Source organism: Canis lupus, chromosome 10, assembly GCF_048164855.1.
Source record: "Canis lupus baileyi chromosome 10, mCanLup2.hap1, whole genome shotgun sequence".
Taxonomy (NCBI): Eukaryota; Metazoa; Chordata; class Mammalia; order Carnivora; family Canidae; genus Canis; species Canis lupus.
The window spans coordinates 14347717-14375521 of NC_132847.1; the positions used below are offsets into that span (position 1 = coordinate 14347717).

General features: G+C 37.8%; 1 protein-coding gene across 9 annotated transcripts in view; it reads right to left on the minus strand.

The window, feature by feature from the left end:
• Window positions 1-13436: 13436 nt before the first annotated feature.
• Window positions 13437-27805, minus strand: part of CEP120 (centrosomal protein 120) — a 119797-nt gene continuing 105428 nt past the window's right edge. For 7 of the 9 annotated variants that reach the window (XM_072840778.1, XM_072840775.1, XM_072840777.1 and 4 more), the window contains 2 exons: window positions 17367-17512; window positions 13437-14250 (listed from right to left, as the gene is read on the minus strand). In XM_072840778.1, coding sequence (XP_072696879.1) covers window positions 14016-14250; window positions 17367-17512 — 381 coding nt within the window. In that variant the 3' untranslated portion in view covers window positions 13437-14015. Of the gene's footprint in view, window positions 14251-17366; window positions 27795-27805 lie in introns of those variants that run through there. The other 2 variants (XM_072840779.1, XM_072840780.1) reach the window with 2 other exon arrangements.

The window sequence follows — 27805 nt, forward strand, 5'->3', positions numbered from 1 at the left end:
TTTAAACCCATTTAGTCACCCCATATATGTTTTTTGATTGCAGCATTTAGATCATTCACATTTAAAGTTAGGTATTGCTATTTTACTCATTGTTTTCTGATTGTTTCTCTGTTCATTTTCTTGTTCTTTGTGATTAATGAACTTCTTTAGAGTTATGCTTGACTTTCTAATTTTTGTGTGTATTTGTGACAGGTTTTTGACTTGTGGTAACCACAAGGTTCATAATAACATCCTAAGTACATAGCAGTTTATATTAAGTTGATGGTCACTTAAGTTTGAACATATTCTAAAGAACTTCATTTTTATTCCCCTCTCCATGCTTTATGTATATGTTGTTTTTACTTAGATCTTTGTATTTTGTAAGTGCCCTTAACGAATTTTTTAGACATAATTGATTTACTGCTTTTGTCTTTAAGCTTTATACTTGCTAAGTGATTGTTCCACTACTTTTACTGTATGTTTGCTTTTATTCATATTTTCCTTTTGTAATTTCTATTACAGTTAACAAGTTCCTTTAACAATTATTCTAAGACCAGTTTAATTGTGAAAAACTGTTTACTTCTGTTTGTCTGGCTAACACTTTCTCTCCAATTCTGAATAACTTTGTTGGGCATATTATCCTTGGTGTTAATTTTTCCCTCTCAGCCCTTTAATATATCATACCCCTCCATTCTGACCTGCAAAGTTCTGCTGAAAAATCAACTGTCTTTTGGGGTTCCCCTGGCACTTTTTTTGTTTTGTTTTTGAGAGAGACAGAGCATGTCCGAGAGAGAGAGAAAGCAAGAGAGTGAGAGAGTGCAAGAGCAAAGGGTAGGGGCAAAGGGAGAGGGAGAGAGAGAATATCAAGCAATTTCCATACTGAAGACAGAGCCCAATGCAAGGCTTGATCTCATGACTCTGAGATCATGACCTGAGCTGAAATCAAGAGTTGGACACTTAACTGATTGAGCCACCCAGGTGCCCCCCATCCCATTACTAGTTGCTTCTCTCCTGTTACTTTTCAAATTCTCTATCTTTAATCTTAGATATTTGGGGATGCCTGGGTGGCTCAGTGGTTGAGTGTCTGCCTTTGGCTCAGGGCATGGTTGTGGAGTCCTAAGATTGAGTCTTCCTCGGGCTCCCCTCAGGGAACCTGCTTTTCCCTCTGCCTAGGTCTCTGCCTCTCTCTGTCTCTCATGAATAAATAAATAAAAATAAAAAATAATCTTAGACACTTTAAATCTGAATCAGTGTAGGCCTCCTTGGGTTCATCTTATTTGGTATCCTGAGGCTTCTTATACATGGATGTCTGTTTCCTTTCCCAAGTTAGATACATTTTTCAGCTATTATTTACTAAGAGAAGTTTTATGCCCCTTTCTCTCTCTTCTTATGGAATTCCTATAATGTGACTGTTTGTTCACTTGATATTTTCTGAGAGGTTCTTAACCCATCCTTGTTTTTTTCCTCTTTGCTATAAACTTAGGTGCTTTCCCTTACCCTGTCTTCCAGATTGTTGATACATTCTTTTGCATCCTCTCATCTACTGCTGAGTCTCTCTAGTGTATTTTTTCATTTTGGTTAATGTATTCTTCAGCTTTTATTGGTTCTTTTTAATATTTTTAAAATCTCTTTGAAGTTCTTCTTCATTCTCTCCAGTTTATCCAGTCTTCTCTCCAGAAGACTGGTGAGGATCTTTAGGACCATAACTTTGAACTGTCTTAGGTAGATTGGTTATCTCTGTTCCTTTTAGTTCTTTTTTTAGCTTTTGTCTTATTTGGCCCACGTTCTTGTCTCATTTTGCTCGACTTTGTGTGCTTAGTTCTATGAATTAGGAAAAACAGTTCCTTTTCCTAAGCTTGAAGGAGAGACCCTGTGTCTGGAGGTCCTGTGTGGACTGTAAGCCTGGTGACTTCGGCTGGCTGTTTGGAGCTGCAGCTGGTGTGACTGGGGATCTTGGGACACTCCATGCTGGGGCTGTTCTGGTGGGATGGTTGGAACTGTGATGGGCATGGGCCAGGGCCTCTCTGAGGTTCTCTGTACAAAAGACACTCTGGTGGGACAGCTGAAGCTGAAGTGGTTGCACACTGGTGTGTCCCAGGATGCTGTTCAGTGAGCACCCGGGCAAGGGGGCTGCAGCCAAGGTGGGCTATCCTGGAGTGCTCTGTACTGGAGATACCCTAGTAAGTTATCTGGAGTGTGCTGGAGTACATGGTGCCTGTGTCACCTTGGCAAGATAGCTAGAGCTGTGGTGAGCACTGACCAGGGGCGTTCTAGTGTGCACCATGGTGAGGTCACCTTGGTGGACTGGCTTGGGCTCGTGGGAGCTAGGGGCTTGGGACTCACCCAGGTGGCAGGCCAGCCTGGACACCCAGAGCCCACTCCCATCCACACGGTCAAGGTGGAAGGGGGCAAGTAAACTGTGCTGCTTACTAGCTCCTCTGATCCATAGAGAGTTCAAACAGCTCCTCTGCCATCTGGTAGGGTCTTAGGCCTTTATATTCCAGTTGCCCTTTTAAAATGGGGTTTTGGGACACCTGGGTTGCTCAGTGGTTAGCATCTGCCTTTGGTTCAGGTCATGATCCCACGACTCTGGGATCAAGTCCCACATCAGGCTCCCTGCGGGAAACCTGCTTCTCCCTCTGCCTATGTCTCTGCCTCTCTGTGTCTTTCATGAATAAAATCTTCTTAAAAACAAAACAAAAACCAAGGGGTATTTTTTTGCTGTGTTCCACAGCAGCCAAACCTGCTCAGGGTTTCTCTGTACTGTTCCTCCCCACAGCAGTTGGCAGCATCAGGGGTGAGTGTTCTCGTTACTATGTCTCCACCTCTCTTGCTTTTCTGTGTGGTCTTTTGTTGTTTAGAAGCTATCCAGTCAGCCTTCAGTTCTACAGGAGGAATTTCTCTATAATAAATAGATATACATTCGGTGTATTGGTGGAGATGAGTTCAAGGTCTTCCTTTGCATTTCTATAAATTTTAGATTGTTTTTCAATCTTAACAACAAATAACATGATGTGATTTTGATAGGAATTACATTAAACCTATAGACCAATTTGGGGGAATATGACACCTTAGCAATATTGACTCTTCTGCCCTATGAATATCATGTTTATTTATTTAGGTGGTCTCAGCAGTGTTTTAGAGTTTTATGTGTGTAGGTCTTTGACATTTTTTGTCCCTTTTATTACTAAGTGTTGCATGTTTTTATGCTTTGGGGGTTGACTGTTGGTAATACACAGAAATACAATTGATGTTTGTATATTTTACATGCTGATCCTGTTGGATTTTTCAACCTTGTGCCCTAATAGTATTTTTGTAGCTTCCATTGGATTTTTTTTAGGTGATCTATTAGGGTCATCTGTAAACAGATACTCCAAGCTCCGTAATTTGAATGACTTTTTCTTCTCAGTTTGAGTTAGAACTGACAAAACTCTATATAAAGCATATAGTGCAATGGTTTGAGAGATACATTGTGATTGTCGTAATCAAGTTACCATGCCCATCACCTCACAGTTACCGTGTGTGTGTTTGTATCATAAGAATGCTAAAGATCTACTATTTGAGAGCAAATTTCAATATAAAGTATTAACTATAGTTGCCATGCTGTGCATTATATCCTGAGAAATTATTCATCTTTTAATTAAGTTTGACCCTTTGAACACCTTTGTCCTAACCCTCTGCCCCTCCTATCATTCTATTGTTTCTATGAGTTAAGTTTTTTATGATTCCACATATAAGTGATACCATAATGTTTGTACTTTTTATGGCTGAATAATATGCCAGCGTGTGTGTGTGTATATACACACACACATATATATCTCACTTACCTTAATCACTCACTTGTTGACAGTCACTTAGGTTGTTTCATGTTGGATATTGTGAATAATGTGCAGTGAACATGAGAGTACAGATATCTCTATGAGATACCGTTTTTTTTCCTCTTTTGATCTACACCCAGAAGTGGGATTGCAGGATCACAGGGTACACCCAGAAGTGGGATTGCAGGATCACAGGGTAGATTTTTTAAATCTCTTGGAACAATCATAGAATTTTTGTCCTTCATTTGTTAATGTGGTATATCATGTTTATTTACATTTGTTGAACCATCCTAGCATCCCAGGGATAAATCCCACTTGATTGTATTGTGGTGTATAGTCCTTTTAATGTGGTGTTGAAATTGGTTTGCTAGTCTTTTGTTGATGATTTTTGCATGCAGGTTCATCAGAGATATTGGCTTGCAATTTTCTTTTGGTATCTTTGTTTTTGACATCAGGGTTCACGTTAGCCTTTTATAAAATAAATTTGGAAAGTGTTTTATTCTGTTTTTTGGAAGTTTAATAAAGATCGGTATTGGGACGCCTGGGTGGCTCAGAAGTTGAGCGTGTCTGCCTTTAGCTCAGGGCGTGATCCCGGGGTCTGGGATCGAGTCTCACATCGGGCTCCTTGCAGGGAGCTTGCTTCTCCCTCTGCCCAGGTCTCTGCCTCTCTGTGTGTCTCTCATGAATAAATAAAATCTTAAAAATAAAGATTGGTATTAATTCTTTAAGTGTTCTGTAGAATTCACTAGTGAAACCATTTGGTTTCCAGACTTTAGTCTGTTGGGAGGTTTTTGATTACTGATTCAGTATCTTTACAACTAAGTAATTGGTCTGTTCATATTTTCCATTTGCTCATAATTCAGTCTTGGTTTTATTTTTTTCCTAGAAATTTATCCACTTCTTTCCTAGGTTATCCATTTGTTTGGCAAATCATTTTGCATATCCATTATGTATATGTATGTATATGTATCCATTTGGCATACAATTGTTTAGTAGTCTGTTACGATTCTCTGCATTTGCACAGGATCAGCTGTAATGTTCCCTCTTTCTGATTTTATTCGGGTTTTTTCTCATTTCTCATAGTTTGTGTCTGTCAATTTTATCTTTAAAAAAAACAACTCTTAATGTCATTGATCTTTAATGTCTTTTACTCTCTGCTCTGTTATTTTCTGCCTTCTAACTTTGGGCTAGTTTTTTCTTTTTTCTATTGAGTTCTAAAGTTAGTGCTTTTATTTGAGACCTTTATTTTTATTTAATACAGGCTTCTACTGCTATAAATTGCCCTTTTAAAACTTTTAGCTCCATTTCATACATTTTGGTGTGTTGTATTTCTTTTCTTTCTTTTTTTTTTTTTTTTTTGGTGTGTTGTATTTCCATTGTTGTCTCATATATGTGTATTTTCAATTTCCCTCGTGACTTCTTTGAACCATAGGTAGTTCAGGAGTGTGTTTAATATCTACATATTTGTGAATCTTCCAGCTTTCTTCCTGATAGTGATTTCTAGTTTATACTGTTGTGGTTGGAAAAGATACTTGATATGATTTGAGTCTTAAGATTTGTTTTGAGGGATGCCTGGGTGGTTCAGTGGTTGAGCGTCTGCCTTTGGCTCAGGGCGTGATCTTGGGAGTCCTGGGATCGAGTCCCACATCGGGCTCCCTTCTCTCTCTGCCTGTGTCTCTACTTCTTTGTGTCTCTCATGAATAAATAAAATCTTAAAAAAAAAAAGTTGTGACAGAACATGTGTTGGAGGCGAACATTTCACGTGTGCTTTAGAAGAATGTGTGTTCTGCTCTTGTTGGATGGACTGTTGTTAATAAAGTCTGTTGCTCCATTTGGTCTGGTGGAGTACAAGTACAATGTTTCCTTACTGATCTTCTGTCCAGATGGTACACCCATGGTTAAAGGTAGAGTATTGAGGTCCCTTATTACAATTTTTTTAAAAATATTTGAGAGAGAGAGAGAGACAGAAGCGGGCTCCATGCAGGGAGTCTGACCTGGGACTTGATCCCGGATCTTCAGGATCAGGCCCTGGGCAGAAGGTGGCACTAAACCGCTGAGCCACCGGGCTGCCCAGTCCCTTATTATTGCATTGCTGTCTATGTATGCCTTTAGATCTTTTAATGTTTGTTTAGAGTATTTAGGTGCTCTGATATTGGCTGAATATATACTTCTTATTGGTATATCCTCTTGATGAATTGACCTTTTTGTATTAATAACCTTCTTTCTCTAATTAGTTTTTGACTTAAAGTCCATTTTGTCTGATAGCACTATACCCTGATCTCTTTAGGTTGACACTTGCATGAAATACCTTTTTCTATCCTTTTTTAACCTGGTTGTATCCTTAAAACTGAAGTGAGACTCTTGAAGGCAGCATATAGTTGGGTCTTTTTTAATTTTTTAAATCCATTCAGCCATTTTATGTCTTTTTATAGAATTTAATTCATTTACATTTGAATTACTGAGAAGTAAGGTCTGATGATTACTATCTTGTTAGTTGTCTTTTGGCTGTTTTTGTAGTTTCCTTGTTCCTTTCTTCTTCATTTTCCTTTGTGATTTGATGGATTTCTGTAGCGATATGCTTTCATTTCTTTTTCCTTATCTTTTAAGTACTGTAGGGTTTTGCTTCACTTTGCCACAAAGCTTACATAGAACATCTTAAAACAGTGTTTTAAACTGATAACTGGACTTTGATCAATATACAAAAACCCTATCCCTTTTCTCCCCCATTTTGTTTCTGTCACAATTTACATCGTTTTGTACGCTGTATCCATTAATTATGATACCTATAATTATGTTTAATACTTTTGTCTTTTAACCTTTATACTAGAATTACTTACACACCATTGCTACAATTTTAAAATATTGTGTTCCTGTCTATCTCTAGATGCCTCAGTTATGCTGAGCTCCCTAGAGATCCTTTGTATGTGATTATTCTCCTTATCGGCTCAACAGTGTTGCTATAGGTTCATAATTGGACTCTTGAGTCCTAACAGGGCTACTTTCATTCATGGTCTACTTGTTTTTGTGTTGGGGATGAAGGCTGGGATCGCCTCCTCTACCATCTTCTTCTTTTCTGCCTTATTTAACTGGCTATGAACTTTCCATACAATATCGAAGAGATACTGAGAATAGATGTGGTTTTGTTCTTGATCTTAGAGAAAGTCATCTTTTACCATGAAGTTTATTAGCTGTAGGATTTTTGTAAATGTCCTTTATCAAGGTAAGGAAGTTCTCTTCTTAGTTTCCTGGGCTTTTTAAAATCGAGAATGAATACTGGACTCTGATAAATCCTTTTTCTCACTTTATGACCATTCTCACTTGTATCCCAAACTGCCTATTGCCATGTTTTATACAAAACTTTGGACTCCATGGATTTTAAGGCCATCTTAGATTCTTAGTTTGCCAAGCTCCTCTCCCCCACCACTTACTTCTCAGAGCACAGGCTTATAAACAGATAGTGTTGTTTCCATTCTTCTCCCATAGTTAGCCTCTGCTGTTTTGGTGTGACAAGTAGTTAAGCTGATAAGAGTTTATGGCTGAAAAGCATGTGTTTTCAACAGGTTTGATAATACTCCTAGTATCAAAATACTCTCAATTTAGGATGAGTCTCTTGACATAATAAGCATTATTAGAGATTTTATTAATAATCTTGTGATTGGAAACGTTTTGTTAACTTCGATGGTTAGGATGCAGAGTAATCACAGGAAAGGTAGAAGAGTGAAAGTAGACAAGGGATGAGAAAAATTCAGAAATGGGTCTTGTCCATTCTTTGCTGTTGATTTGTAAAGGGAAGAGAGGCCCCACTGTCACCTATACAGTCCACTAATAATCATGAAGGATATAATATCAAAAATATAATAAGAAGAACAGTATGAGTGATTTATATACAACTATACAGAATTCTATACTAAACAAAGGAGTTTGTTTATAAATATATAAACATAATATAAAAATATATAAATATAGTCATGATGAATACCTCAATTCATCTGATCTCAGTAGAATGGGCAGATTATTCTCTCATTTGGTAGGAAGACACACCTGTAGGCCTTGCTCAGTATGTGCATATACCAGAGGTAGCATTACAATGACATGCATGAATGCGGCAAATTTCAAGTGGGCTTCAGTCAGCAACAGATGAGGCTGATATCTGCTACTCCTGCATATGTACACTGCTGGACTCACAGACATCTTGTAGATCTAGACAGTGACACTGAGGTTCAAATGATAACATAAGAGGCAAAGGGTGATAGCAGAACGAGCTGACACCTTATAACCTTTAGCAAGGAAAAAGGTCGACCAAAAGAAAAAACTGGGGTATGAACTATTTTATTTATAATTTATTTATTTTTGAGCTCTTCTTTCTACTCTTTCTCCTTCTCTGTTCTTTTTTGTGGGTTTTAAAAAGAATCCTTTGAAGACATATTTTGAGTGTGATTCGTTCCTGGTAAACACACAGGCACACAGAGATAAGGGAGGTAGGTTGACAGCAGAGGGATTGATGGAAGGCCAACTGTGGGCTGGCAAATACAATTTTTATTGGCCAAAATAGTCTACGGGCTAAATTACTTCTGAAGACTATTTTTTTTTAATTTTTATTTATTTATGATAGTCACACAGAGAGAGAGAGAGAGGCAGAGACACAGGCAGAGGGAGAAGCAGGCTCCATGCACCAGGAGCCCGACGTGGGATTCGATCCTGGGTCTCCAGGATCACGCCCTGGGCCAAAGGCAGGCGCTAAACCGCTGCGCCACCCAGGGATCCCTGAAGACTATTTATAAAACTATTTCCTCTTTCGTACCTTTATTTTCTTTGTGAAGATTTTACAAATTTGTTACCTAAATAAACATCTGTCAGTAACCAAGACAAGACCATCAATCTCATCTGCCAACAATGAAGTTAAGAAAGGAACTGAAATTTTTTTCCTTGAGGCAACAGTCAGGTGAATACCCAGTCTGCAACACTAGCTCACGCATTCTCAACAGCATGACTAAAGGTAGGGGCTCAATATTTTGGCCTCAAGTTCCTGATCTGCCAGACTTTATTCAGAGCATCACATTTTGCTCAAAATGTGAACTGAACTCAAGTAATACAGAACCAGTTTTGCTTGACAATTGACGATTCTTTCAAGAAAACAGATGGAAATGTTAGCAACCAAATGTTGACTTTTCAGATTATAGAAAGAAGTCCTAGCAATGGGACTAGGTCTTTAATGCTTTAATCCTGTTCAGTTTATTCACGGAGAAGAGAATTTGCCGAAGAAGAGCTTAAAATACCACAAACCTACCAGTCACAGACTTTCTCAGTATTGGGTGGGCATTCACTAAAATTTACAATAATGTCAAAGCAAGATTTTGCAGTAATATTTCTTTTTCGCTAGCCAAGTTTTAATATAAAATATTGAGGAAAACTCAGCATTCATCCAATGTATCTGCAGGCTTTCTGCTAGTTAACATGTTAATCAAGAAAAGGATTGTGCTGTCCAACTCTGAGATAGGTTATTTGGAAAAGAAAAAATATTTGTCTATGGATTTGTGGAGAAATGTTTCCAAGAAGAAATTATAAATGGACCTTATTTTAGTTCTGTCCTGTTATGAATGACAGGTTTAACATTCTTAGAAACCTTAAAAATATAATGACTACATCTTTAAAAGCCTCTAGGGATCCTTGTACATTAACGTATCAGTCAGTAAATTATTTATCTATAAATTAATCTTTCTAAACAGATTTCTACCCCCCCTTTAATTTGAAAGCTAAACTTCTGAGTCTCCACTTCAGCAACTTTATATCTGAAGAGCCTACATCTGTAAAAACATTTCTAATGAAAACATGAAGACAACCCCCCAGAGAAGCAAATAAAATGAGATTTAAGTATATAGCAGCCTTTCTACAGTTACATTCCTAACAAGAGTGGATTCGAACTTGATGCCAAATTGAGGTTATGTAATACAATCAGTGAATACTCTGGTTCTTTGAGTTTTAGTGAAAAATTTAGGTGCTTACATGATTCTGTCTGAATTTCCCATTTATACCAAGTTAGAGGCATTACATCTTGGTTTCCTGAGTCACAGAAGCTGGGGGAAGAGGAGAGGAAGGAAGAAGGAAGGGTGAGAAATGCTCTAGAGCAGGCAGCAGAAAAGGGAATGTCGCAAAGTCTGGGTTCTTAAGCCCCAGGTGCCATCCAGGTGTTACAGGTGCCAAAAAAACAAGTGTCAAAGATGGGTTTAGATTTTCACATACCATATGGAAAATTGTCCAACCAGACTTTACTCAGTTCTCCCGCACAAATCACTTCATCACTTGGTAAGACCACCAACCAACAGGAAGACTATGAAGCCTAACTTAGGCAATTTGAAATCCATTGTGAAAAATTCTCTAACCAATTTATGTCCATGGTCTGGACTATCTCCTAAATGAAACACCAGTTGTTGTGGGTAGGTTTTTTTTTTTTTTTTTTTTTTTTTTGGGGGGGGGGTGTTGTTTGTTTGTTTAAAGGACAAGGTCTTAATTTTATAAAAGATGGGTGTGTTACAGCAAGTTTCAATTCACCTCTGGAAGTCAGAATGAAAAAGTAGCCATTAACTTTCAGGAACTTTGGATTTTGTTAACAAAGGTGCAGCAAACATCTAACAAAGTGTCTGTTCCATTCCTACAGCCAGGGAATGAGAAGATAGGATCCTCCAGAATGGCTTGGCTGGCAACTCACATGCAGAAAATTGCCAGCATGAAAGCACTAGATAGACAGACATGAAGTTTTTTTTTTTAACTATGGTAAAATACATGTACATAAAGTCTTAACCATCTTTAAGTGCCTAATTCAATTCACTGGCATTAAATATATTATAGGCAGGGCTGTGCAACCATTCCCACTCTACCTAATCCAGAACATTTTCATCACAAACAAATTCTGTCCCCCCTCAGCACTCACTCGTTCTCAGTCTCTGCCCCAGCCCCTGGTAATCTGGACTCACTCTGTCTCACAGCATTTGAAGCACAGTTTTGAAAAGCATGACAGTGCAACAAAAAATAGTCCTCGACTTCAGCAGGACCTGGGGCCGAAGGTCAGAAGAGCCTGTTTTCCTAGCATCTCCATCACAGTTAATTTTTTATGTCTTTTGACTGGGAAACCATACAGAATCTTTCCTTATTTCTTCATGACTACAACAAGTACTCAGTGACTACATGTGGCAGGCATTATTTTAGTCCTGGCAGATGGCAGAAAATAAGCTGGACCTGTTGTCTGTCCTCACTGAGCATACTTTGTGGTTAACCATGCTTCTCATTATTGCAAAACTCGGCAAAACATGGGGGCAGCATGCACTTTGGATATGATGCCAGGGGCCTGACCCATGCCTGTATCAGTAAGTCATTGCCAGCACCATGGGATTGCTCAGGGCTGTTACAGCAGAACATTTTTCACCTTTTACGACAAGTGCTCATCCCTGCTTAGGAGGTAATTGATAGTTAAGACTGGAGCTATCGTCTTAATAGATTGACATGTTATACCCTTATTTTAGCCTTCTGGATCTGTTACCACTTCATTCACCATCTGATAAAATGTATACCATAGGAACTGGTTATAGAAAATTACTTCAGGTTTTTTATTATTTCCAGTTTTAAATACTTCACTTACATAAATGCCCAGAATAGCCAAAGCCTAAGATATAGAAAGTGGATTAGTGGTCGCCAGGAGCTAGGCAGAGGGGAGCATGGGGACTGACTTGCTAATCCCCATGGGGTTTCCTTTGGGGTTGATGAAAATGTTCTAGAATTATATCGTGGTGATGGCTGCACAATCATGAGAATATCCCTAAAAACCATAGAATTGTATCCTTTAAAAAAAGTGAATTTTGTGGTTGTGAACTTTATCGATTAAAAAAAAAAAAATCAAGTTGGCTATTCAGTAAAGGTGGACCTAATGGTATAAGAGGCCAGGTTTTAAAATTCACCACACAGCTCACAGAAAACCATTTTTCAGACTGCAAGAGCAGGCAATGTGTGCTGGGTACTGAGCAGTGACATTCAGGTTGGGCAGCATCTGGACAGAACAGTATGTGGGCAGCAAAGTCACTGGTCAGACTGGACTGATGTCTGCCCCAATATGTCCTTGAAACTGACTCCAACTCCCACATCTGGAAGTGGGATAGAAATTACTGGGCTGCACAGGCAAAGGAACTCTTCAGGTTTACAGATAAGGTACCCCGTCAACCAGGATAACCTGACAGATCCTTCCATGGGTGAGGGAGGGTGTGCCAGCCTCAGGAGAGAGACTGTCCGTGTCAAGGAGCCACAAACATCTGCGAGGTACGATACCTGTGAGGTACGAAACCTCATGGTGCGATAACCTGAGGAAAAGAGTAATGAGGAACCTGACAACCCCCCCTTCATTCATCTGTTGTGGCAACCCTCAACTCGCAAACACTCAGAGTAACTTGGAATACCCAGGATCCTTACACAGGACATGGCTGTTGCTGAGGGACTACCAGAAGGATTTAAAACTTCAGATGTACCCAACTGTCAAGCCTATAGAAATAGGGGCCACAGCAGCCCCTTAGAGCGGCTGGAAGTGCCAGTCACCTGCTGATTCTGCGGAGAAGCAGAAGTCACAGACTGCTCAGCTCACCGGGCGCAGGACTGTGACTTTTTATTTAAGTTACGGAGCAGGACATGGCCTGACAGAGGGGCAAGTGAACCACACACCGGTCAGAAGAGTCCTTTCTGTTTCTCCGGATCCGAGGCCCCCTCTAGTGTTGGGAAACAGTCACACGGGGCGCATAAAGCAGGTGAAGGGCCCAGTGCCATTTACTGCCCAGAGACCTCCAGAAGTTCATGTGGCAGGAGAATCAGCGAGAGAAAGGTCTAACCATAATTAATATTTCACATTCCTGCTGTAACTCATGTAGCCCTTAATCTCTCACTCAGTCATTTAGTTCTCTGTTATTTACTGCTGGGTTGTTTTAAGAAGGTTAATACTTTGTTATTAAGGAAACAAAACATATAATGCTTACAGGGCTTTCCTTTCCTCCAAAAAATATACCTCTTTGAAAACAATAGAAAACTATCATGTTTCCAAACAGCCTATTCTGCTTTTTTGGAAACATGCTTTTTGGAAGTTCTTCGTGAGTGCTATATGTTTCCTAAAGTACATTTAAATTTATTATATTTGGGAATCAGAAGTTTTAAACTACATCTATCTTAAGACTCAGATAATCTGTGAATTTGCTAACAAACCCTGTAAAAGGAGATGGAAAGTGTCGCCCTGAGGGCAAATGCTGTGAAAACAATGCACAGGAATTCTAAGAAGTTTGTAGACACAGGGCAGGACAGAAATCGAATGACTTAATCTTGGGTACTTTAAAAGCCAATTGATTAAAATTAGGGGGAATACAAAATAGTCGTTTTTCCGCGCTTCTTTCTCAGCAGAAGCCTTTGTGTCTGTCTTCCTGTTACATTACAAAGGGTCTGGGTTAACAACAAGCATTACTCGTATTGGAAAATAAAAAATCCATCTTTTCAAGAAAACAAAATAATACAATCTTGGAAAGAGATGGGCAGACAAGTACTTTTTTCAACTATGACTTTCATTTTCCTGAAAGGAGCACAAGGAAAATATGGAAATTCAATGGGTATTGAAACATGTTCACTCTGTATTAGCTTTATTTAAATTAATCCCTAGTTTATCATTCAGATCTTTCAGCTTCTCTGCATTGATCCTGCTTTGTTTTCAAACTTGTCACATGCAAATGTTATAAGTTAAAAACTCAGACTGTCTAAAGTGAAAAAAAAATTGTTTACAATTGGCCTCAACTTTTGAGATAGCTATATTCAAATGAATAGGACGCAGCATTTTTAAAGTGCAAAATATACTCTTTTGGCTCAACATGAAAAATTATACAACTAGAAATTACTGCAGTCATTTCTCTAAGGACAAATCTCGTGAAAAGCTGTTTTGAAAGTTAGCCATGAAATTATAAATTATGAGAAACACTGAAAAGTCATTTAAAATGAGTGTATAAAATGCAATTACAAATAAAACCAGAGTGGGAGAGGTAGCATACAGTAAATAAAATCAAATAAATACTGTACAATAACATACAAAATTTTGCTTATAAAAAATTGAAAATTGATTTTGAAACATCCATTTTCCCTTCTTTCGAGGGTTTTACAATGAAATTAAAATTTAGGCCTGGAGTCTCTGTAAAGATTTTCCAAATGTTATTAATTACTGGCATTGTTTTTTGCCAAAACCTCTCTGATCTGTCGGTCTAATTCACTTATTATTCGATCCTCGTGATTATACACACCCGTCCTCATCAAAGTATCCCTTTCTTCTATGAGTCGAGTCAAATAATCATCCAAACCTTCTTCCAGGGCATTGCCACGTGGGCTGTCCATTTTTCCGCTTGCAATCTCTCTGGAATCCTGGTACTGTTTCTGTTCCTGCTGCCTTAACCTGAGAAGTCAAGAACAAATGCCACTCTAGCAAGCAACAAGTGGTGTTCTGGTTTTTTATTTTTTTTTAGTTAATACCATTTTAAAAAATGATTTAATGGTAAATTATGCCTGTAGTATTATTTTTAGGAAGACCACAAAAGCCAGTCTTCTACTCGGCTAGCCAGAGTTAGCATGCTCATAAAAGACAGTTTTGAAAACAATACTTGTTTTTCTAATTGCAAAATATATAATAAAAACTGCAGTTCTAGCAATGTGTAAAACAGAAAATAAGACTGTGACTATCTTATCCAGAGATAAGCATTCAAAGTAATAATTCTCGTATTTTTCAATTAAAAAATGCACATGCATCTTAAATATTTTTCTAAAAAATTAGCGATAGGATATAGGCAAAGCTGTATACTACTTTTTTTCACTTACTGGTACAATGAATGTTTTCCTACATTTTTATGTGTCTTGTAAAGGGTGTCACAGCATTCTTTCACTTGGATGTACCCTTACTTAACCATCCTTTATTGCTGGTCTTTAGGCTGTTAGTAAATCCTTGTTTTTGTAGTTTTGAACAAAATTTTCTTAAGGCACTCAACAAATACCTATTTGTTCCAAACAGTGCTAGGAGTTTAGGATACTGCAGTGACTCAAGAAAACTCTATTACAGAGCTTACATCACTAAGTATTTATGGAAAGTGACACTGCTTCGACGTGAACGCCCCTCTCAGAGGCATGTACATTTTAAGACTTTGTATGTTTGGGATGTCTCATCCAGGAGCCAGAGAACAGAAAGCAGCTACCACACTGGGATTTGGGTATTTCCAATCGAATACTGTTAATCACATGGCCTTATGAATGTTCAGCATACTTAGTGTACTTTCCTAGGTGATAGTAACACCAACTTGGGACAGTGGAGTACGTTTTAATCTAACTGAAAATGTACAATTAAGAGATAACTTCATACTCTTCTATGCAAGTGGCTACAAAAATGTTTTAATTTGCAACTACTCCTAAATTTTATCTTTATAAAATAAGAAGGATGAAGCAGTTGAGTCTAAGCCCCTGCTTCTGGATGGTCTTCAGAATAAGTATGCCAACGAGGACCAAATCCACTTCTAAATTTCTGCAGAGTTGGGGAGAGGCAGAGGAGCCTGTGAGGAGAGTCCTGCTCTAACAAACAAGGAGGACTGGGCACCGGAAAGGGTACAGGACTGTTGATAGTATGACACTTTGGTGTGTTCAGGTGACCCTCTCAGATCCCCACAAAAGAACAGGAAACTGAATTATTGAGTCCAAGAAGGACCTCAAACACCTCCATCTGTTCTAAGACAAAAAGCCTAAGTGTCATAAAAGCACTGTGCTTTGGGACTGGGGTGGCAATCAAGTGGTTAAACGGGATAGTTGTACAAATTAGAGCAATCAGTATGGACGATCCCTCTACTTTAATTCTTACAGCTTTCTTGGAGAAAGAGGTCCGCTATGCAAACTAATAATATACAACATCAAACTATGTATGAAAAAGCCCAACCATGTTCTTGTTCATCTGTTTATGCATTTAGGATAAACAGAATTTTTACACAAGTGATAGATTATCCCTACTCTATACATACGACAGCAACATTTTAGAAGGCAAGGATCACGTTATTTATAACATCTTCCATGTCTACAGCACTCTGTGGACACCAATTATCTGCTGAATAAAAAGAGAAAGATAGCCAAAATTGAGCCCTGTAGATGGCACTTGACCTTTTCCAATGGATATTGGAAAAGACTAATATACTAATGTATATTAGTATTGTAAATACTGAAAAGACCTGATAGAGTAAATGCAGGTGTCAAATGTAGGTGATATGGACTGAATTTTGTACTCCCCATAGTTAGTATGCTGAAGCTCTAACCCCTAATGTGATGGTATTTGGAGAAAAGGCCTTTGGGAGATGATGACGTTTAGATAAAATCATAAGGGGACCTCATGATGGGATAGCAGTCTCATGAGAAGAGTCACAAAGGAGATTGCTCCCTCGCCCCAGTGTGGCAGCTATGGATAAGCCAGCAGGTCCTCACGGAATCTAACCATGCTGGCAGGTAGATCTAGAACCTGTAGCCTCTAGAACTATGAGAAAATTTCTGTTGTTGAAGCCACCTAATCTATGGTGATCAGTAGCCCAAGCTAAGACAGTAGTCTTTGCTGAAACAAAAATACTAGTGTCATGATAAACTCAGTTAAAAAGTCTTCCCCCAAATTCCCCTCCAAAAAGAACTTTTTACGCTGCTTGCTAATGATAGTTTTTCTAACATAAGATACTGCTGAAATTGTCACTAAGATGAACATGACATTACTAAGAACTACAGTGTTGATAATTAAAAATATAGCCATAGGAACACCTGGGTGGCTCAGCTGGTTAAGCATCTGATTGTTGGTTTTGCTTCAGGTCATGATCTCAGGGCTGTGAGATTAAGCCTCGTGTCATGCTCTGCACTCAATGTGGAGTCTGCTTGAGAATCTCTCCCTTTCCCTCTCCCTCTGGGCCCTCCCCACACTGACTCTTTCTCTAAAATACATATTTTTTTTAATTGCCATAAAATCATATTTGTACTCCGGCTCCATGACCTTGGTACTTAAATCTCTAATCAGCAGGTTCTTCGTCTCTAAATGGGGTATCTTCCTCAAAAAAAGTTGCTTTCAAGATAAATGCTTTCTTCTTTTTTTTTTTTTTTTTATTATATAGTACCTGGCACACACTAAGGGCTGAATAAGTATGAGTAATTTAGGATTAATAATATAAATAGGTTTTAAGTAATATTTTAGGTTATTAAAATTTCAGTATAATCAATTACTTTGAAATAGTAACAACAATCCTACAACAGTCACACAAAATAAAATTTAAAGTACACTATGAATAGGACTGAGAAAGCTAAACACAGCTACACTCATGGCAATAAATTGAGTGTAATGGTCTTCAGTGTAGATGTCTGATTCTGTCAGTGCCCTGACTACACTAGGTACGTGATCTCCTTTATTCTTGATGGCCCTGACATGGAATCCGCCCTGGACCAATGGCTGAGGTTCTCTTACTGAAACTTGTTTCTGTATAGAAAAAAGGGGGCCTTTTTTGGTTATCATACCTGTTTAATTCATTCCTTATATCCAACAACTCTTGTCTCTCGGTCTTCACCGTATCTTTTTCCTCTGCAGCCAGGTAACGTAGTCTCATCTGTTCCAATTCTTCCTGCTGTTTTTTGAGACGAGCCATTTGACTTTCTTGTTCCCGCTTGAAAGAAAGAAACAAGCCAGAACTCTGATGTTTTAGTGGTAAATCTACTTTGCAGGACCTGGACTTGTGATCATAATCCTATTAGTACCTATCATGATGCAGCCTTGCGCTGTACTTCTGAGTCACATACTACCTTGAAAGGCCAAGGTTCTCCTGAAAAGTTGTGTTGTCTAGTAAGCTACAATGATTCCAGGCCCAGTCAGTGAAGGTTAGCTAAATACTATAAGGTAACAGAAGGTGAAGGCAGGAAAATGAGTTGCCACAAGGACCAGTGGTAAAAGCACCTAAGAAATGGTTAATTATACAAAGATATGCCATGAAAAATGGAATTATCTGTCTTCACCTCGTCACTAATTCTACTTCCACCTTTGGTAATAATATGCCTTTCTCCTTTTATCTCTAAGTTTACACAAGAATCTCTACACATATGATAAAATTTCTTTAAAAAACAAACGTGCAACCTTCTACAATATGGATATTCGATAATTTATTCAACCGGTCTCTCAATAGCAGACTTTGGGTACTACAAGCAACACTGCGGTAAAACATCCTATCATCTAACAGAGTTAGCTCATGGTTCTTTGAACATATTTCTTAAGGGACAGGTGCTTTTCTTTCTTTCGGACACAACTCCCATAGGGGAGAGTTAGTAGGTATATGTCGTTCTCTTTTTCCAACATAAACATTTTCTGAATAATGGTAAAATGCCAGATGACAAATGTCCATTGTGCTAACATTTTACAAAGCAAACTACTCCATGCAGATCAAGAAACAGAAGGTATTCAGAACCCCAGAAATCCCTCTGTGCTTCCTCCCAGCCACTAACCACTCCTTAAGGTAACTACTACCCTAATTTCTAATACCACAAATAAATTTTGACTGCTTGAATTTCATAGCAATGGAATTGTATGTATTACTTTGTGTTTGGCTTCTTCAAGTTAGTAACATTGTTTTGCAGATTCATTTGTATTTGGTATAGTTGATGACTGCCATTACTACACAGTATTATATTGGATGAATATGTAATCTATTCATTCCACTGTTAAGGGACGTTTGGTTACTTTGTAGTTTTGTTCTCTAATGCTGATGTGAACATGACTGGACGTGTCTATGAGCCCATGTTTGTATGCCTTTCTATTGGGTATGTACCTAGGATTCAATCAGAAGGGCCCTAGGGGAGGAGAATTTCAGTTTTAGTAAGTACTGTCAAATAGTTTTCAAAGTAGTAGTACTCATTTATACTTCTCTGTGAGCACTCTAATGCTCTGTATTTTTACCAGCATTCGGTAATATAACTTTTTTTTTTTTTTTTGCCATTTAAACCATTCTGATAGGTTATGCGGTGATATCTCACTGTAAATTTATTTTGCACCTTTTTCAAAACCTAATTAGGTTGAACATGGTTTAATATTTTTAATGGCACTCTTTTGTAAAGTTTCTGTTCAACCATTTGGCACTTGGCTCTATTTGGCTATGTGTTTTTCCTTACTGCTATATTCATAGTTCTTTATATATATAGGAGTAAGTCTTTTGTTGGTTGAATTTCAAATATTTTCTACTAGTTTGGTCTTGTCTTTTCATTCCTGTAAGGATATTTGACTTAATTTTAACATAGTCCAAATTTATCTTTTTTTTTTTTTTAAGATTTTATTTATTCATGAGAGACACACAGAGAGAGGCAGAGACACAGGCAGAGGGAGAAGCAGACTCCTCACAGGGAGCCCGATGCGGGACTCCCAGACCTTGAGATCACGCCCAGAGCTAAGGCAGAAGCTCAACCACTACGCCACCCAGGGGTCCTTTATCTATTCTTTTTTGGCTAGTGCCTTTTATGTACAATTTAAGGGAATTTTTGCCTGCCTCAGTCTTGAAGCAACTCTTGTATGAAGATGTTCTTTTATACCATCTTGAAGGTTCATTTAGATCAATTCATATGCAGTTGGTTTTAAGTATGTGTGAGATCAAGTTTCTTTTATTTCCCCCCCCCCCCCCATATAGAGCTCCAACTGACATGGCAACATTACTAAAAAAATATCTCCTACTGCTTGGCAGTAACACCATTCACACACTTCTGTCTATATATATATATATATATATATATTTGGGTTTGTTTATGGACTCTCTAATGTGATTGATTTCTGTCCTTGCATTAAATCATACTGCCTTAATACCGTAACTTTTAAAATAATAACTCTTGATAAGTGATGGTATAAGTCTTCTACATTTTCATATAAGTCTCAGTTTCTATGACTAAAAAAACAGGCTCCTGGGATTTATGATTATGCTTAATCTTCTGAATACCTTGGCCAAAACCTTTATCTTTATAATACTGAGTCTTCAAACAGTAAACATTGTCTATTTCTTTAATTATTTAGATCTCATTTAATTTCACTTAATACTTTATAATTCTCTTTATACTAAGGTAACAACTTTCTTAGAATATGCTCCTAGGTATTTCTTCTTTTTAGATGTTATAGTAAATGGCAGAGTTTTTAGATTCTCATTTTCTAATTGGCTCTGGTACAGAGAATTAATGTTGATATTACATACTGATTTGGTTTCCAGCAAACTTGCTAAACTCACTTAATTCTACTAAGTCATTACATCTCCTGTCTTGATATGCTGTATTTCTTGGTTCAAAACATTTTCTAATTTTGCTTGTGGCTTTCAGTTTAGCTATGGGTAATTGGAAGTATACTACCTTATTTTCAATCATTTGGGGATATTCTCTTTTCATTAGTAATTTCTAGCTTAATCTCCCTGTGGACAGAAGATACTCTAAATTACAATCTTCTGAAATTTGTTGAGTAGTCTGATCTTGCGTATGAGCAATGTGGCTATGTGGTCCATGTGTACTAGAATACATGTTTAGACTTTTCTGATGAAATACTCTACATATACCAAGGGTTGTGTTGTCTATCCTAAATCTTTACTAATTTTCTTGTTTGCTCTATCACTTGCCAAGAGTTACAGTAAAATTACCATTATGAACTTGTCTACTTTACTTTTCCTTTTAGTTTTTTTTTTTTTAAAGTTTACTGAACCATAGTAGAAAGCTCTCGAAGGAGGGGATCCAAGATGGTTGCCCCTTTTTAATTCTCAACACATTGCTTTATATGAATCTGTGGCTATTGCCAGGTACACACAGAACATGTAGAAATGTTGTCATCTTCCCAGTGAATTGATGAACAATTTACGGCAACGCCTCTTGCCCTGAAGTTTACTTTGCCTGATACAAGTAGTGCTAGACCATCTTTATGATTAGTATTAATATGATAGATACTTTTCCCTTTTCAAAATTTATCCATTCTGTATCCTTAGATTTAAGCTGTGTCCCTTCTAAGTAGCATTCTGCTATATTTTTTAGTTTTTCATGTAATATTTGTCTCTAATAACAGTATTTAGTCCATTTATATTTAAAGCAATTGGTGATATAAATGGTTTAAATCTTTGTGTTAGGATGATCTATGTTTGATCCCTCTTTTTGATGTTATTCTCTCCTCTGGTCTTTTTTTTTTTAGTTAATCCTTTGTCATTCCATCCCCCACCCCCACCCCATCAGCTGCTTAGTCATTTTCACTGTCCTTTTAGAAATAATACAGATCAGGACCACTTTGACAACTTCACAAATAAAGGAACATACTTGCAACATTTTAATTCTATTTGTTCCTTCGTATCTTTTCTACTTTTGTTCTTCTGGATTTTTGTCCTGAATTTTATTTCTACATATATCTTAAACCCAACCAATGCTGTGAGTGTTGTTTCCTCCCATCAACAACTATTTATTCTCCTGTTTTCATCTGGGATCATTTTCCTTCTGCCTAGAGAAAACCTATTTTTACTTTAGGTTTACCATGACAGTCTCCCAGTTTTCGTTAAGTCTGAAAAGTCTTATGTTACTGTTCTTTATGAAGAACACATAGAACGTGAGGTTGGCAGTTAATCCTCTGTCAGTACTTCAAGGATGTTATGAATTCCTATGCTGCTGTGGTAAAGTCATCTGACAGTCTTACTGTTGCTTCTGTGAAGGCCAAGTCTTCCTGTACTCCCATCCCTTAAGGTTTTCACGGTGCTTTTTTGACAACTTTACTATGATGAATCTAGGTACTGTTTACCTCATATTTATCCTGCTTAGGGTTCATAAATATTCTTGAATCTATAAACTGATACCTTTTTCACTTTTAGAGAATTCTCACCTAGTCTGTCTTAAAATACTCCCTTCTCTCCCATTCTGATGTCTTCTGAGGGCTTGCTGGAGTCTTAATATTTGTGTCTCCTCCAAATGCATATTGGTTTCCCTTTTTGAAAGGTAGTATCATACTGCTTTACTGTTATGAAAAATCTACATTAGTACCAGTTTTTGCTAAACAAATCCTAAGAGGATTTTTACTACTAGGAAAAATCTATTTCCATACTAATGTAGGTCTTTTGTAAAAGCTAAGTGGTGTAACACCAACTGTGGGGAAGTTGGGGATACTCTCTGCTTTGCATTATTTCGACTTCCAATAAGTTTCACAGGAACTCTCTACTTTCAGATAGCTGGAGAAATGTGTGTAATGAAACCTAATCCTCATTTTGAGCTGTTAGGGGATGGGGCCTTTGGGAGGTAATTAGTTCATGAAGGCGAGCCCTCATAAATGGGATTATTGCCCCTATAAAGGAGACCCCGAGTGCTCACTGGCCCCTCTACCACATGAGGACACAGCAAAAAGGTTGCCATTTATGAACTTGGAAGCAGGCCCTCACTAGATACAGAATCTGACCATGCTGGCTGCCACCTTGATCTTGGCCTTCCAGCCTCCAGAACTGTGAGAAACCAATGTCTGTTGTTTGGTATTTCGTTATGGCAGCCCAAATGGTCTTAGACAGGGTACATAGTTACACACACACACACACACACAAGGCAGTCTCATTCTCTATGCCACATGTTGTTCATGTTCTTTGCTATAGTTTCCATCTTCCCCCCCAGCTCCCACTTTCAGTTCGGATGCTTTTTTATTGACTTCAGTTTATATATGCTTGGTTCCTATATCCAATCTGCTATTAATTCATCTATTGAATTTTATACTGCATTTAAAATCCTTTCACATCTAGAATTTCTGTATCATTCAGAAGATTTCAATTCTCTACCATCATTGTCCATCATATCACCTTTTTTCTAGAACAGAGTGATAGCTGTTATTTTAAATTTGGCTTCTAGTGATTTGAAAATCTAGATGACCTATTGACTTACTTCTATTGAGCAAGAGACCTAAAAACCATGCAAGTGGTTAATAAAAGATGCTCCAAAGTAGTAATCATGGATTATGAAAATTGAAGCCACAAAGTGATAATATTTCAGACCCACCAAACTGGAAAAAATTAATGCATGTTATAATAGCCAAATGTTGGACATGGTATGAAGAATAACAATTACACATTACTCCTGGGAGCTGAAAAGTTGTACAACCACTTTGGAAAGTAATTTGGCCATATTTAGCAAAGCAGAAGAAATCAGTGAACCCTATTACCAGAAACACCAGTTTTCAAAATAAATACTAGAGAAACTCAGACACATACAAAAATCTTCATTGTTGTCTTATTCTGTTAAAAAAAAATCCACTGAAAAAGGACCGGATAAATCATGCTACATTCATATATTGGTTTTGAATGAAGCCAATGAAGATGAACTACAGCTTCTTTCCTCAAAGTAGCTAAATCTTAAAAGCAATTTTGAGTCCTATAAGGTAGACAACAGAATTATTCAAAGAAAATGATCTCATCTATGTAAAGTTGAAAAACATAAAAGTAAAGGAAAGCAAAGGAAAAATAAATACCAAATTTAAGCAGTAGTCACCTCTGGAGAGGATGCAGTTGAGAAAAGGCATACAGATCCTTTTCTCTAAAGCACTGATAATGCTGTTTCTTAAAATAGAAGGTGGGGGTTGCAGTTGTTTAAGAATCGTATTCCGTTTTTTTCTTTTCTTCCTCTTTGTACTGTTAGGATGTGTATCTTTCAAAAAGTAATTATTAAAAAAGGAAAAGAAAGCTCAACAAAAATACACCAAAATGTTAACAATGGCTGGGAGGGGATTATGGTGACTGGCGATTATTATTTTCTGTGTTAGGCAGTGTTGCAAAATGTGCATTTGTTTACAATTAGCAATGTTTTTCATGACAAGCAGAAGAAAGTAACACTAAAAGCCAATTTATAGTTTTAGGTTACTCTATAAAATTGTAACATTATAAAACTTGAAACATTCTAGTTCTGAAACATTGAAGAAAAGGCTTTAAATGCCTTGAATTTTTCTCCAAGTATATGGCATTAACAATAATCACACATACACGCACAAAAATTAGAGATTTAGAGAAAGAAATCCTCTCCATTGCCAGGTGCTCTGGTTAAAGGCTCCTCAATCAAGTGAGTATAATCTTTATTTTGCCTTAGCTGCCTATAAATCCAGGGAGGAGATGTAAACATGCATACACTAGACTAAACAGCGGCTAAAAAGTGGCCACTACTTACTCTCCCACTCACACATACCATGTAAGTCTGTGGGAAAAACTTACCACTAAACTAAGGAACTCAAGTAAAGTTTTCTGAAAATAACCCAGAGCTGACAAGGCAGTAGGAGGGCCTGGATGGTTTCAAGACACAGTTTTTAACCAAGACTTGGACCTCCAACTGTTTTTTTAAACAAAGATTTACATCCCATCCTTGGCTAAATTACTTATAAATTAATCAAATTAATTACCCTGAGTGGATAAGCAGGAGGCTGGACAAGATACTGCTGATGTCAGCCAATGAAGTCTGTGTTGTTTTAACTAAATATATCAGAGCTTAGTTTTAAACAGATCTACTGTGCACAAATATGGTAAGGGAACCATATCCTAACCCAAAATCTTAGTCCTGTTTCCTGTCCTGGGAACAGATGTACCTAGTTTTAATTGATCTGACATAATGAAACTGTTAGATTTTCTATAGCAACAAGTTCATACCTCTTCATGCTTCATTTTTTAAAAGTAGCTGCTTTTTATTCTACCCAATTATTTCCTAAGGTGACAAGGAATGTCAAGTAAGGCGACAATCTTGAGTATCTGAAGAACAAGGAAACTCAAGTGTTGGTTTTGGTTTAAAAATATTTCGATAATGTACCTTCGTGGACATGGGGGGAAAAAAGAAACTAATTTTCCCGTTAACCGTCTAACCATCAGAATTCTTTAAGATCTGTGCTATCCACTGTATCAAAGATACCAAATTCAGAATGTCTCGGTATCATTTCCTTATTTCTAAGTTAGGACCCACTTTATGTTCTATTTTGCAGCTGTTGCCTCCCCAGTTAGCAAGAAACAACACCAACAAAAACTACAGCTTGGAAACACAGATTTTTATGGTTGTAAAGCAGAAGAAAAGATTTTTTTCTAAGTCATTAGAAGAGTATGATTTTTTAATTCACAAATTGACTATACTGGGTCACCTTTGAGTAATGGAAATCTGTTTAAACATTCTTTTGGCAATAGGGACCAGGCATTAGATCTTATTTCCAAGCTTTACCAGCTGGGTTTTGTCATTAACATTTATTAACAATCTAAGATATGGCTTTCCCTGTCTAATCCATACTACACAAATGTTTTGTATGGCCCTCCAGAGGATTTTGCTGTGACAAATTACTGGCAGAGATTATAGCCCCGTGGCTATTGACCAGAAGCAATGTAAAATTAACATGGTACTAATCCAATTTAAACAAGAAGTTGCACAAACAATCCTCTGAACAAAAGCAGATAGAAGATTCCAATTTATATTTGAACACAATAAATGTGTTTTTAATAAAAAGTTCTAGAAAAAAAATTGTATTTTCACACATATGAATTGTGCCTATTTGACGAAGTTATTAATTTTAATCCTGCAAAAACATTTAGTGGCAGAGCACAATGCAGCATGGTAATCACAAAGGCTCTTGCATTTCTTCTTAAGTCGTCTGTAGAACATCAGTGATTCCTAGTGACCTCAAAGTTTGTTTACAGTATTGTTTCCAAAGCAGAAAGTTTGTGGGATAAGGAACAGAATTAGTCTGCAAGGAGGATCACTGTACTCGAAAGAACGAAAGAACGGGACTATTTTCCTGAAGAAAGACTTTAGAGTTGAACCAGTAATGTAACATTGTTTATGTCTTAATACATAGAGTAACTCCAAGAGGAGCATCTGACTTTTGTGGTGACAGCCGCTCTCTTAGGAGGAACAGAACAAATAGCCAAAAATCACTTTGCCCAATGGTTTTTAGGCAGGAGGGTAGAAAATACACAGGAAGAAAGGATAAACGGAAAAGAATGAATGAAATGGGGAAAAGCAAGAAGACAGCAAAAGTGTACAAGGATGCCTGTAAAAGGAAGGGAGGGGCCAAAAGGGCAGCCTTTTCGTGACAATTATAATGAAATCTTGCTGCAGTAATCAAGGCATTTCCTTTGGAGAAACAAGTCCTCACTAATCAACAGCTAATACTTTTCTACCTTTTCATTACTGATTTTGGAAATGCCTTTCAATTCATTACCATTCTGAGTCTCTGAGCCTCCACCATGTAACTTTTCTTCAGCAGCAGGCACCATCTTCCACCCCTTCCCCATCTGGGTTTTAAGACTGAAAATGCTTTCAAATCTAATAGTAGTATTTGGAATGCTGTCTTTGAAACATTTCTCCCTTAGCTTTGAGGGACAAAATACACTGAGAAGCCCGTTGTCCTCTTACTTTTTTCTAACACGTCCTGTGTGTTACGTAGGCTCTAACTGCATTTGCACTTTTCACCACCCTGCTAGAGCCCGGGTTATCAGTCCTCCAAATTGGACAGAGGATTCCCAAGGGGTAGGGGACACTGCTCTGTGTGGAGCACAGGCTAGCTCTGTGCCACGGTACCCCGGGCTCTCAGTATTAAGCACATGCTGACAGATGAGTACAGAATGACCGACTCAATGCACTCTCCTCTCTTGATATGCCAGCTTGAGGAAGCTCTCCTCCTAACACTCAGCTTTATCTGCACGTTCAGGTATTTTTTTTCCTTCTATACAGTTTTCTAAAGAACAGCTATAAAACTATCATGTAAATACAAAGTATTGTTATTACTCAAACTATCCTGCCTGCTTCCCTATTGCTATTACTATATAACCACATCCACAGCTACCTGAGACTTAAAAAATCTGAAATTGTTGTTGGCTACTCTTTGTTAGAACATGTAGTCACAACTCCCTCCAATGTTTTTCTGTTTCAAAAATATCCATAAGCTCTTAACCAATTAGATCCCTGCTAGTTATTGACTAAAATCAATAACACTGAACACTAGTTTTAGCAGTTACCATGTATCATATCCAATGTACCAAACACTGTATTAAATACTGTATAAACCACTCATTCAATGCTCGGAACAACCTGTAATGAGAAATTAGTCTCCTGGTTTGTATGGTGAACAAAAATCAAAAGCAATTACCCAAGTCACAGAGGGTAGTTAAGAGGTACAACCAAATTCATTCAGCTCACCTCTCAGGACTCCAATGACAGGTTCTAAAACCACCATGTGTGCCACCTCTGAGACAATTTGGATCCTGTTACTTTTAAAAACTACTCTAAACACATTACTTCCTTGCTCCCAATTCCTCAGGACTCCCCCTCTTTGTACCCTATGTAACCTAAGTAACTCGGCATCATGACTTTAGCTTCTTCCCACTCAAAGTCACTCAATTCTCTTCATCAGAGCTTGTCCATCTCACAGTCAGTTATGTCATTTCCCTGGCTGGGATGTGCCACACCAAGCATGCCTCAGTACTTTGTCAAAAATCCCTAAGGCTTTCCCTGGCATACTTTCTTCTTGAAATTCTTGAATTATTTGGCTTCTATGCAATAAAAAGATAATGATATAAAGGGTAAAGAGCCTGGGCTCCAGTCTGATGGCTCCAAAGCCTCCTGGCTGCCTTGCTCATGATCTGTGTGAGCAGGTGCACCTGACTTAACTGCTCTAAGTCTCAGTGTCTTTCATCTGGAAAATGGAAATAAAATCACCAGATCCAGAGGGATCTTGGTTAGGATTAAATGACATCAAGTGGGGAACTGGGAATCACAGTCATGATCACCCTCTTGCTCTCTAGCTGCTGCCTCTAACCAGCTCTCATTCCATTCTTCTGGAAACCAGAATGCTCAGTTCTGGCCACCATAGCTTAAATTCTCACCTCTGCAAGGGAGTCTTTCCTCTCTTCTTCAGCCCAATCATCCTCCCCACACCAGATCCATTCTTCTGACTGCTTGTTCACTTTCTCTCTGCAAAAGTT